Source organism: Chanos chanos, chromosome 7, assembly GCF_902362185.1.
Source record: "Chanos chanos chromosome 7, fChaCha1.1, whole genome shotgun sequence".
In the NCBI taxonomy this organism is placed as follows: domain Eukaryota; kingdom Metazoa; phylum Chordata; class Actinopteri; order Gonorynchiformes; family Chanidae; genus Chanos; species Chanos chanos.
Genome location: NC_044501.1, coordinates 23,573,546 through 23,586,391, shown reverse-complemented (window position 1 = coordinate 23,586,391; position 12,846 = coordinate 23,573,546). Strand labels below are relative to the sequence as shown.

Genomic DNA, 12,846 nt, shown 5'->3' with positions numbered 1-12,846 from the left:
ATGTGTGTGTGTTTGTGTAACTTGTACACTTACTGCCCTGTAGGTTGCTCTTGTATCTGGGTGTGTGCTCTGATTATTATATACGTGAGACTGTCTGAACAGGAATGGGCAAATACGTTTGTGAGAATAACTGAATATAAATGTGTGGTCTTGAAGGAAAAGGAATTATCAACACTATAACCATCAGCACTGAATTTTGGTAAGAGATATAACATTGTATTATTAATGTGCCCACAGAGAATCTCACATAGAATAGTACACACAGTAATACTGAAAAAGAGAAGGAAAAACTATAACAGAGGCATTAACTCAGAGAAGCAATGGCGCATGGCTAATAAGTAACTCAGCTGAAACAGAACAAACAGTATCTACATATATCTCATCTGCAGAAAGCTCAACACAAGAAGTCAGGCCTCTCAAAAGAGTATCAGATCAGAGGCACGTGGGAACAAGGGTATAGGCCAGTGACAGGTTGAAGCTGCCGGTGAAAACCTCAGACAGTTGTCCAGTACATGCAATTTTACTTATATCTATATCTAACAGTATCAACAACATCACATTTCATTCAAAAGCCTGGCAAGTAGTAGGGTTTATGTCAGAGGGTCCAGTCATCAAAAGTGGATCGTTTGAAATATACTGTTGACATGGCCACAACAGTTGACAGCATTGTAAATCAATTTAGTTTAAATTTATTTCAAGGTGTTGAAGAAAAGAATTTGAAGCTGTTGCAGAAAATCCAAGTCGCTGAAGCACTTGATATTGGTGGTATTGGTGGCTGTGGTATTGGTGAACAATGCTCTATTGTGTTAAAATAATTAAAGTAATTATTGTGTTAAACCTAATGGGTTTGAGTGTCCTCTATCTCCCCCCAGTGGCAAAAAAAAAAAAAACGTACTGCAGATGCGGTGGGTGTGGATGGAGTGAGAAAACTGGTCAAGAAAACAGCCCCGCTAGAGCTGCCAGGTCCAGATGCTGTAGCTGTGATTCTTAGCGTCAAATGAAATTTTGTGAAACAGAGTCACGGACTGAACTGCCATGTATTTGAAGAAACAAAATAAAAGAATTCCTACGTCCTTGTCTGTCAAACTGGGCTGCTATTTCACGGTATGGACTATTTGCAACTGTGGTAGTGGTGTAAATTTGGGAAGAGCTCAATGTTAATCGCCTCTGACTGGCCGAGCTGGCTCTCTAACCCATCAGACGTCTGGTCGTTGTCACGGCATTTATGTCACATACTTGAGGAGCTATAGGCACAGATGCCCCGAGTTGACAGAAGTGCCTATTGGACGCCGACTCCGTTAAAAGTGCACCCCTAAATTTTAAGGCATCGCATACTATATTCAGCTGCATCATTAAACAGCTCCACAGTCATTTGAAACTGCATTGTGATACTTGTAGTACAGATTAGGTAACTGTATGCCCATAATTTTCCTATCATATTTGGTAGTTTACCGTTCATTTTCATATTGTTATTATTTATTATATAACAATAATAATAACGATAATAATAAGAAGAATGAGAATAACTCACTGAAACCTGGACATAATTTGGCTGATATTTGACACACCAGCTACCTGCTGGTGAGAGGTAGTAATAACAACACTATTTATAAACCTCAGTTTGTCCTCCCAGTACTTAGACCAGACGACCCAGCTTGATTGTTAACAGTAGAGACTTGGAAAACAAAACCACACTTTATAGTGCTTAATTTCTGAGAAACTTTTCAAATGTTAGCCATATCCCGTACTCTCTGTTTTTCACAATATTGTTGGAGGCCTGAACTGAAAAATGAAACCACAAAGTACAAAACACAAACACCAAAAAAGAGTATGCTAACAAAAATGCTAACACGAAGAGAACATGGACACAATCTCCCCAAAGCCTCCAAAACATTGGTGCAAATTGTTGAAGGACAGAGCGAGTGAGTAGTACAGTTCATTTATTTAGGGACTGATGAGGTTCTTTCAGAGAAAGCATTTGACAAATGTCCTTCAGGCTAAGACAGTGCAGACACTATAAGGCTATTCACACTGAAGGCACTGCCTTGTTTAGGCCCAGTAACTCTCAGTTATGGACAGTATCACGGTCTATGCCACTACCATAACATTCTTCAATAGCAAATATAGACCAACTCCTCTGAAGGACTACATGTCAAATTTTATCTTTAGAAATATACATTTAAAAAGATTTTAAAAAATTGAAACAAGACATTCAATTAGACAACCAAAGAAAAGGGGAAAATCTATTCGAAGCCTTGGGTTTTTCTGGTCTGCCAAAACATGTAGTAAATGCAAGCACTTCTCAGACAGGTTGTAATGGCTGCCAGAGGTGGGTCACTGGTGGTTTACTGAGTGAGGGTTGCATTACTTAAATCCCTGATACAGAGGTGGATCATTGGTGGTTAACTGGGTGAGGGTTGCATTACTTAAATCCCTGATACAAACTCCAGGTGAGAAGAAATGGAGAAGTCTGACTCTCAGACTGTGTCCTGCCTTTTGTCTTGTGGAGGTGATTGTGTCACTGGTTTTGTTCTAGACTACATGTTACTGGTTTTATTCTAGACTACATGCACCTAGTGTATCAGGGAGTGGTGAGGATTCTTCTACAACAGCTACAGAGGGGACTGACAGAATCGAGAATTGTCACCATTCATAAATTTGTCAGATCAAGCTAGTAAGTTCTTTGGAAAACAGCTCAGAAACTGCTTTATAACCAACGCTATGTTTTTGAAGCACAGAGATGGAAGGCACCTAATGGACTCCTTACACAGGCCCTTTAGTTTCATATTAGAGAGAGGTTTGAACACTTTATTGTCAGTTTGGAATGAGATGAGTAACAGACATGCACCAGAGCTCTTTGTTTAGTAAAGTGGGGTGAAATCCACAGGAAATAGTTTGTTGTACAGAATGTATATAACCTCATCCACAGTGCTGATGATACACAGAAATTCTAACACTCTCTGCATATCAGCATTCCTCTTTTCAAAACACAGCTCTCACTCCACTGAAAGACTTTAATGAAATGCCAAAAGAAAATGCATGTCAAGGAAAAAAAACAACAAGCAACAAAAACTCCACAGCATCTAACAGAAAACACTGTTTTCATAGAAAAACAGATGCTTGGGACTGTAAATTCACTCTTAGAGAAATAGCTTAACCAATTTTCAAAATTACCAGTATCCTTACCTTGTATGTGGTCCGAATAAATGCTGCTTACTGTATCAAGCTCTTCAAATTTCACAATCAACAGTGAAACGCAGCTAATGTGAAAAAATGTTGACGCAGTTGTGATATGAGGATAGGCTAAGAGAAACTTACTGTGATAAGATGGAGTTTACCTGAGTATGTTAGTTTTAAACAGAATGTAAGTTTAAATACTACAATTGACTTTCACATAGATATGACATTTTTCCTCGGTGCATTTGTCCTCGTTAATGATGCGCTAAATAGTTGGTATTGGCATATCCAGTACTTCTGCAATGTCTCCATTTGATTTGCTCTGATTGTCACATCATTTGAACTGACACTTGAACAACCCCAACAGCAGTGTCCAGATGCAGCGACAAAGCCTAAAATCAGCACTAGATCGCTCTCTTACCTGTGAACTAATGACACAGACACAACTATATCACATTTAAATTTATTCAAATGCTTTTATTCAAAGTGACTTTCAAGTGAGGCAAAATATAATCCAAGCATGTAGCTGGTAAGGAGCTGGCTGTGGTTTGAGTACTGTGGTTCAGCTAAGTGATTCATCATATTCAAGTGCAAGAAAGGTAGATGAAGTAAAAGAGTAAACCACAGGCAAAGACAGGTAGAAACAATGCTAATGAACAGGGCACCACAAAAAAAAAAAAGGAGAAGAAGCAGTCCAATGTGGTGGATGAAGCAGTGCTAATAGCTGGGACGCTATGAACAATAATCAACAAACTCCGCTACTACTGCAATAATAACATAGCGGGTCATTTGTACCATGGTCTAACGTTATAATGTACCATTCAAAATACAGTATCTCAGCAGTAAATGCTGAGTAATACATGTAAGACACATCAACAGATTCAGTTCAAAAAGTACCTGACACGAGGGGAACCATGTTCAAAGTGTTCTATCATGTCTGCTGATGAGGAGATGTGGGTTAATATAATCCAATATTAAGGCAACTAATCACCTCAGTCTTATTGACAGGTTAGCCTCTAACAGGACTTCAGAGAGGCAACCTGAGACTGCAGTTTCAGTGAAAAGTTTCACTGCCATTTCTCTCAGGGCAGTACTGCATTTGATTCAAGATTGTACATCTGTTTTTCTTAAGGGCCCAGTGGCCTCTCTCTCTTTCTCACACACACACACACACATGTGCGCACACACACACACGCTCAAGCACACACATACACACACACACACACGTTCATATAGTCTGCATTGTAGCTGACAATGTAAAGTACATGCTTATGTAAATTTACAGCCAAATTAAACATCTCCTTTCTGTTGTTTTACCTCCAGTGCTTCTCTGGCCGTTTTCACCCACCCAACACCTGGTCAGTGACCCTCACCATTTTCCTTAGCATCACATCATCATGGAAGAATGAGAAAGAGAGAAATAAGGGAGCATGGCAGTCAAGCAGAGAAAAAACATTCAAGAATATATCATAATTTTAAGAGCAGAGTTTGGGATTCACACTAATGAATACAGTATATAAGACAGTGTGAAAGCGTTTCTCAGAATATCTAGACGTTTTTTTCCTCTTATGACTATGGGAAGACTGTCTCAAGTCTTACTTTGTAAAGGTAACAGCTTGACAAAAGCAGTTGTGGTATTACAATTTTGGTTCTTGGGTGGAGTTTAACAGGGGTCAACTATATCTTAAATGGTCCAGTAATCAAATTGGAAAAGAAAAAAAACAAGTGATTAAAGCATTCAGCATAGACTGACAAAACACCACTCTCACGCACAGCACAGGTGTGTCAAAGGTAACTGGGGGGACACTATTCACCTACTGTAGCAAATCGTAGTTGACGTTTTTTCAAGACCAAGTGACGTCACGGTGTGGCCTCCCAGTTTGTTTCTGAAAAATTTAACAAGCCGAGGAAGTTTAAAGAGTCTACCTTAGCGGACATGCAACTCAAGGAGAAAGGACAGCGAGTTAAACAGAAATTTGGGGAGGTATATGGATAGTTTCGGTCTCTTGCTTACTGATATAGTACAGTAGAAAAGAATACAAACAAAAAGGAGGAGGAGGCATGTATAAAATCGACAATTTGAAAAACAGAGGTAGTTTGTACGATTAGGCGAAGTGGGATAGTGACCGGAGCGGACCTCCCTCGCTACCTGACTTGGATTACCATCAGTATGATATCTTCCTTTCTAAGACTTTAACGTTTGGCTGCTGGACAAGTTAATAATACGGTCTTTAACTCAACGCTCGCCATGGGGATGTGTCACAGCCTGAGATCTAGGTTATTAGGATCCCAGTCCGCAATAACCTACAGCGAACGGACATGTGCTAACATGGGGGGAGATTACGAGTCCGGTCAACCAGACACCATAACGGACCAACAGCTGAGAGAGCAGCGGAGGTTGGAAGAGAGAGCCCGGATAAAAGCCGAGAACAAGCGGAGCCGAAACATAGACAAAAGCCTTAAAGCGGAAAAGAGAGAGTACAAGCAAACACACAGGCTGCTACTGTTAGGTAAGACGCCGGCATGCATACTGTCTCCCATGTACTGTCATCATATACGTCTAAGGGTAAACAAACAGTTCTCTCGCTTGACGGGCTGAGGTCCGGGTTGAGCTGCAAGACTGGGCAGCTAACTTTCAGCTAGCCTCCACTGGTTGCTCACTTCTCCAATCTCAGACGGTGACCCATAGCGCAGTCGTCATACTGGGGCTACAGCAGGTGCAGGGGTCGGTATAATAGGGTGTCATTTTCGGACTATGGAATCAGAACTGTGTCTTTTTACTGTTATTTTCATTTAAAGTAGCCCATTGTGATGTTTTCTATTCATAAACACACTACAAAGTACTTTGTAACAAGATTACTTGGCTTTTCACTTGAAAAACAATCGAGATTTTAGAAGGTGACGGTGAACATGCACTTTGCTCTTTGCTATAGCCTAGATCTAGAGTAGATCTACTATGGACAGTTATGTTGAGATCACATTTAATTTTAGTTTTATCTGTCTTGAGAACAACTTTCTTTAAGAAACACACACACACACAGATGGAGTATAAAAGTGAATGCTCCTCCCATAATAACTGTTTCAGAAGCCTAGATTCTTACTGAACTGGTTGTTCATTAAAGGCATTTAGCTTAATGCTCCATATGGATAGAAACTGATTTTTCAAACTGCAGTTGCCACCTTTGTGAAAAATGTGTATTGACATTTTTCACCATGATTGTTTCTTTGCTTGGTGCTTTGATGGTTAAAACTTTTACTCCATATTTTGCTCCAGTTTGATTTAGAAGTATATTGTTAAAAGGTCTAAGAGGCCTGGCCACTTCAAAACAGAGGTAGTTTGATAGGCTAAATCAGTATCACAAGAGGCCTTTTATCTTTTGCCTTTTATAGGAGCTGTCCCTCCTTTTATTAACAAGTTACACAAAGTGATGAGAAGGGACCATAGACACAAATGGAGGAACTGTTGCTCCTCTGTGACCAAAATACCCAAGTCATGCGGGCTGTCTGTGTAAAAACATATAATACTGAAAAAAGCAGGCCTGTGCAGTCTGAATCTGTAAGAAAAAAGTGCTTTGTGAGTGTGTGTGTGTATCTGAGTCCAGATACTGTTGCAGAGGTATTTTTACCTAGCTCAGTATCCCTTCCTTTGTATGTCATTTGATTCATTTAAGAAACATACGGAATGTATGTTGTATTGTTAAGAAACAGTTGGAATTGAACTGTAGCTGTATTTTCTTTAAGCTCACAGACTAGTCAAGTTTTTTTACTGTTAGTTTTCAAATGGAGAGGCATTTGGACTGGAAAGGACTATTGTTTGGAAGTAAGGTTCTAGAACATCACATTTCTAAAGCATTATAGGTTTCCCCGACAGGATGTGCTTTTTGTTTCCTAAAAGCAAGGCGTGTTGCAAAGTACATGCTAGTATAAGCTGCCAAAAGCATTTTGCCAAGGCAGAGGGGGCAGGGACAATTATCTGTAGGATTACCTCTTGCTATAGGTAGATTACCATTCGAGATGAGCTGGTGAAGATATTTTTCTCTTAATGGAAGAAACATGCAGAGCTGAATGGAAATACATAAGATATTTAAGCACATCACAGACACTCCACTAATCGCTAGCTAGCACTACTCATCTCCGTAGTGTGTTGTGAGGTAAAAGTTTTTAAGACCTACTCACCATGCAGTCCCTACGCCATGCTCATGTCTTTCTCTCCATGGCCTTTTCTTCAAAGACAGATGCTTACTGCCCACTGCTCTTTGTGTGTGTTTGTGTTCACCGCTCTCTCCGATGGGTCAAAATGGAGAAGTAAAATTTCCCCGTTATGGGATTAATAAAGGGATTAAATTTAAACAGTTTGTCAGGAACTCTGAGAAGCTGTGCCTGTTACAGTGTAAAATCACAAGTAAAGTCAGCAAGATAATTTTTCTCTGTTTAAGAGAAAGATACTGACAGGACACCAGTCTAGTTCCTCAGATAGATTACAGGTAATTGTCTTTCCATTTTGGATAAGTGAAACATTGGCAGATGAGCATACAGAAAAAAAGCAAAGCAGGATGGAAGGACCGGTTCTATTACTGGTGTATTGCTTTAGGGTCATTCCTGCTGGTGTATGTGAAGTATAAAGTGTTTATCTTTAATGTCTCCTGAATTAGGTCAGCTTTGCTGGATACTAGAGGTGGGAGAAAAAGATCGATATAGTGTAGTATCACGATATTCCCATATAATATCGGCACGATATTATAACAATACAGCGGCGCCAAATATCGATGTTTATTTATTTAATATTTTCCCAATTTTGAAAATTTATTTACTATACTTTGACATACCTACTCTGATAAGCTAACATTTCTTCTGAAGTCCACAAGATGGCGCAAGACCTCATAATTCTCTTGCGTCACAGCGGAAATTGGAAAGGAAGTCAGTGGCTTGGTTTATGCCGGGTTAAGATTACACGATTTCAGCCCGATTTTGACGTCGCAGATAAACGTCCAGCGTCAGGCCTGAGTATGAACATCGGGAACAACGAACGGGCATCTTTACCCCTTGTAGTGTGACATAATCTAAGAACAGCGATGTGGCATCTGGGATGCCCCACGACGAAACACGACATGAAAAGTCTAGCATGTCAGAATTTTTTTGCATTTTCCTGCCTAGTCTTACATCTCCTACACGTTCCATGACCTTGACCAATAGGATGAATGACAGTCGTTCTTCCCAATGACCTACGTATAGCATCCCCGGCTGATTGATGGTCCTGGTCTTAAACCGGTGGTTTATAAAGATTACTTTATTAAGAATTTGATCCTCACATACACACCGTAAGAGCTGAAGGAAGGAAACAAATGAAAATACAGTTCAACATTTATAATAATCACTAAGAAAATACTACAGAAGGCTACCTTACTATATCTCATCGTACAAATAAAGAATGTAAGCTACTGAAGACATTATAAACTGATAAAATCACACACAATGTTCGCTAAATTGTTTAGAACATAAATTCAGATTAAACTACACCGCATTTATTTTTAAATGGGACTTGAAAAGCAGAGAACACTATATTGTTAAAGCGCCTGGAAAAGCAAATTGGCATTCGTGGCCTGGCACTCTCTTGGTTTAAATCTTATCTCTCTGAGAGAAAGCAGTGTGTCCACTATAATAATGTGACCTCTGAATACCGTAAGCTTAACTATGGTGTTCCTCAGGGATCAGTCCTTGGCCCTCTTCTATTCTCTATTTACATGCTCTCTTTGGGTGACATTATTCGTAGTTACAACATTAACTTCCATTGTTATGCTGATGATTTTCTCACCTATCCAGCACAATGACCGCTGAATTGGCTAACCTTGAGGCATGTCTTTGTTCTATTAAGGGTTGGATGTCTTCAAATTTCCTGATGCTTAACGCAGGCAAGACTGAAATGCTGAACATTGGTCCCCCTATGCATAAGCATCTTTTTAGTGATCTTACCCTAAATTTTGACAACTGCATCATCTCTCAAAACTCTTCAGCTAAAAACCTTGGTGTGATTTTTGACTCTAGTCTCTCGCTAGTCACTCACATCAAGAACACAACCAAAAGTGCCTTTTATCACCTCCGTAACATTGCTAAAATTAGGCCCTCTCTAAGTATGGCTGATGCAGAAACCATTATTCACGCATTCGTCACGTCTCGCCTCGATTACTGCAATGTTCTTTACTCTGGCCTGCCTGCCTCTAGTACCAATAGTCTTCAGCTAGTCCAGAATGCTGCTGTTAGAATTCTGACCAGAACGAAGAAGTTTGATCACATTAGCCCTGTCCTGGCTTCCCTTCATTGGCTCCCAATTCATGCAAGAGCAGATTTTAAGGTCCTCTTATCAACATATAAAATTCTACATGGGCTTGCGCCTTCCTACCTGTCTGACTTAATTACACCCTATAACCGACCTTGCACCCTGAGCTCTCAGGATTCTGGATTATTAGTCATTCCAAGAGTTAAAAAGAAGTCCGCTGGCAACCGAGCCTTTTCCTACTGCTCTCCCTTCCTCTGGAATGGTTTACCTACAGAAGTTAGAGAGGCAAACTCTCTCAATACTTTTAAAACAAGACTAAAGACTTATCTATTTTCTCAAACTTATGCGTAATATAATTCTGACAGGAAATCATTCATTTCCAATGGTGGCTGGGCGACAGTGAGCGACAGGGCACGACTACTCGCCTGGCGACAATAATCGCTGCGACTTGGCAACAACAAAAATGTTCTGCAACGTTCAACTTTATGCAAATGAGCAGCGGCAGAGTCAAGCGACGGCCAATCAGAGGGCAGATTATATTCTCTTATATTCTCTCGTTGTGAAATGTTTTCTTAAACTTTAGTTCCTATATTAGCATTTTGGTTCCCAACGTTGTCTCTGCGCATGGATAGCGGCGATTGCGAATGCTACTTTGTGGTTCATGGTGAAACAGTGGTGTTTGAAGCAAGATCACACTACTTGTAGGAAAATAAATTACCTCCAAAACATTTTTTCTGCGGGAATGCACCTGATTTGTTCACGCATATACTGGGCAATATATCAGTAGGCCTGCCTTTCACAAAATAAACATACAGCTCCACATGAATATAGCAAAGGTGACGTAAATATAGCATATAAATAAATATAACATATATATTTATATTTATTAGTATATACTTTTCTTAGGAAAATTGATGCATTGACACCGGCAGCGACAAGAAGAGACAAAGCGACCAGAAGTCATTCATCTCCAGTGGTTGCTGGGTGACACTTAGCGACAAGGCGCGACTAGTCACCTGGCGACAAAATTGCCACAATTTGGCGACAAAAGAAAGTTCTGCAACATTCAACTTCATGCAGAGTTGAGTGACTGCCAATCAGAGGGCAGATGTGTTCCTCTTATATTCTTTTGCTGTGAAACGTTTTCTTAGTTCCTAGATTAGCATTTTGGTTCCCAATGGATAGCAGCGATTGCGAATGCTACTTTGAGGTCCATGGTGAAACTGTAGTGTTTGAAGCAAGATCACACTATTTATAGTAAAATAAATTACCTCCAAAACATATTTTTTTTCTGCAGGAATGCACCTGATTTGTTCACGGATATACGGGGCGATTATTATAAGCTTGCCTTTCACAAAATACAAACATACAACTCCACGATGAATATAGCAAAGATGACGTAAATATAGCATATAAATAAATCGAGCATGTGATATATATTTACAATATTTATTAGTACATACTTTTTTAAGGAAAACTAATGCATCTCTTGTCAATACATTTCTTGCCTGCTTCCTCAAAACTACAGTAGCAACGCCCCCAAGCTGGTGTTAGGCAACTGCAAGCAACAGGGACTCGGAGACTCAGTGATTCGGTGACAAAAACTCACTGCTGGTGTGAGCACAGGGTAATGTGACATAGTGGGCACCGTTAAAGACAAAAATATCGTGCACTCTGATTCCGGCATTACATACACACTTTTTTGTCATTCTGTTTGAAATCATTCCAGATTTCAGGTCAGCTGTTTACATGGGATGAGATCTAATTACGGTCTGGTGTTTATACGTGCTGATGCATTTAATCGGAACAGCTGTGGGACATGCGCACATCATGCATTCATCTTCCTTGAGGGCTTTGTTTGGCGCGCGTTTTACTGTATCAGCTCAAGATGGATATCTATCATCAGTAGTCGCTGTTATTGTGACAGGAGCCGGAGACATGCTATAATAGACGCTTTTGCACCGGAGGAACTTTTCCATAGTTCTTAGAACTGTTGGAGAAAGTTACCCCTTTTTCGCGTGTTCGCACCGCAGGAGCTTAGAACGATCATAGTTCTTAGAAAGCCGTTTTGAGGGGCTTTTTTTTAGCTCCTACTTCAGGGTAGGTACTTTCGCAGCACAATAGGAATCTTGTGATGTAGGTGTACAGCCATTTGTCCAGACGCAGGTACATGAGGATTGCAACCGCCATTTTTAAAGATCCGTGCAAAATATAAAGTCTTAGATCATATTACATTTAGTTTTTGATATTCATGTCTGAAAATGTCTTAAAATGGAATTGTAGGAGGGGAGACATGGGCTGTGTCTGAAATGGCATACTAGCGTACTGCATACTCGCCTAGTACACACTGCGTACTGCACACTACTCCACACGCTAGTATACGGTATGGTATGCAACTTTCGTGTAGTGTACTACACGTTTGCTCTCGGTTGGGCTATCTGTTCTGATAAAATCGAACAACACACGACTACCACAAATATGTATCAAAAGCAGTCCTATAACAAAGCGTATGAAGACTTATTACACCAAAATATGCAACTTATACACTTATATTCGGAACTGCAGCTGCAGTTGAAGTTAGAGCTGGTTCTGTCACTGTCCGCCATGTTTTTAAAATTTTTTGACAGTTGGAAATCACCGCGTTGCTTCATGGGATGCAGTACCCGACGAAGTGAGCTCCGGTTGTATACTGCAAATTTTTTGCCAGAGTAGTACATCATCGGGGTAACTGTTGCGTACTGCAAAATTTTTATTTTTCACGTACTGCATACTACTTACTACTTTTACATCAAGATCAGTATGCGAGTAGTATGTAGTATGCCATTTCGGACACAGCCTTGGTTTTTATGTTTTATTTTACCGGTATTTTATATCCCCCAACAATGACCATTTCTACAACGTCCAATGTATATTTGTACATTGAAGAGGCAGTGTATACTCTGCTTCGGTAGGTGCTTGTGTGTCCGCTTGTGTGGCTGTGATCCGCATTTTAGCCTAAAATAAGACTGTGTTTATCCAGCTTACGATTTGAGGGCTGCGGCGGGGAAAAGGGAAAGAAAAAAAACCACGATGCTGCGAGCAAGCGTCAGGCACAAGCACTGTGCTAGCACCCGAAAAGTACTATGCCCATCGAGTCATTCTGCTACTGCAGTGGTAAATGCATAAATGCAGGGAGACATTTTTTTTTTCATTGGACTGGGTTTATCGCCATACAGTTTTGTTTTCGTTAATGAGAAGGCAGTTTTATGTTATAATGTGCACTCAATATTTCTGTCATTCAAATTCAATAAAACTCATAAACTGTGTATACTGTAGTCTAGTTTGTCGATTTCTTTTGCTGCAGTAATGGTATTTCCTTTTGGAGGTATTTAAAAGGTCTTAAAAGTCATTAAATT

The 12,846-nt window shown here is 40.0% G+C and overlaps 1 protein-coding gene across 1 annotated transcript in view; it reads left to right on the top strand.

Annotated features, from left to right (window-relative positions):
* Nucleotides 1-5,425: 5,425 nt before the first annotated feature.
* gnas (GNAS complex locus) overlaps nucleotides 5,426-12,846 on the top strand; it is a 68,268-nt gene continuing 60,847 nt past the window's right edge. Inside the window, exon 1 of the mRNA XM_030780076.1 lies at nucleotides 5,426-5,687. Within this exon, the coding sequence (XP_030635936.1) occupies nucleotides 5,426-5,687 (262 nt within the window). The remainder of the gene's footprint in view (nucleotides 5,688-12,846) is intronic.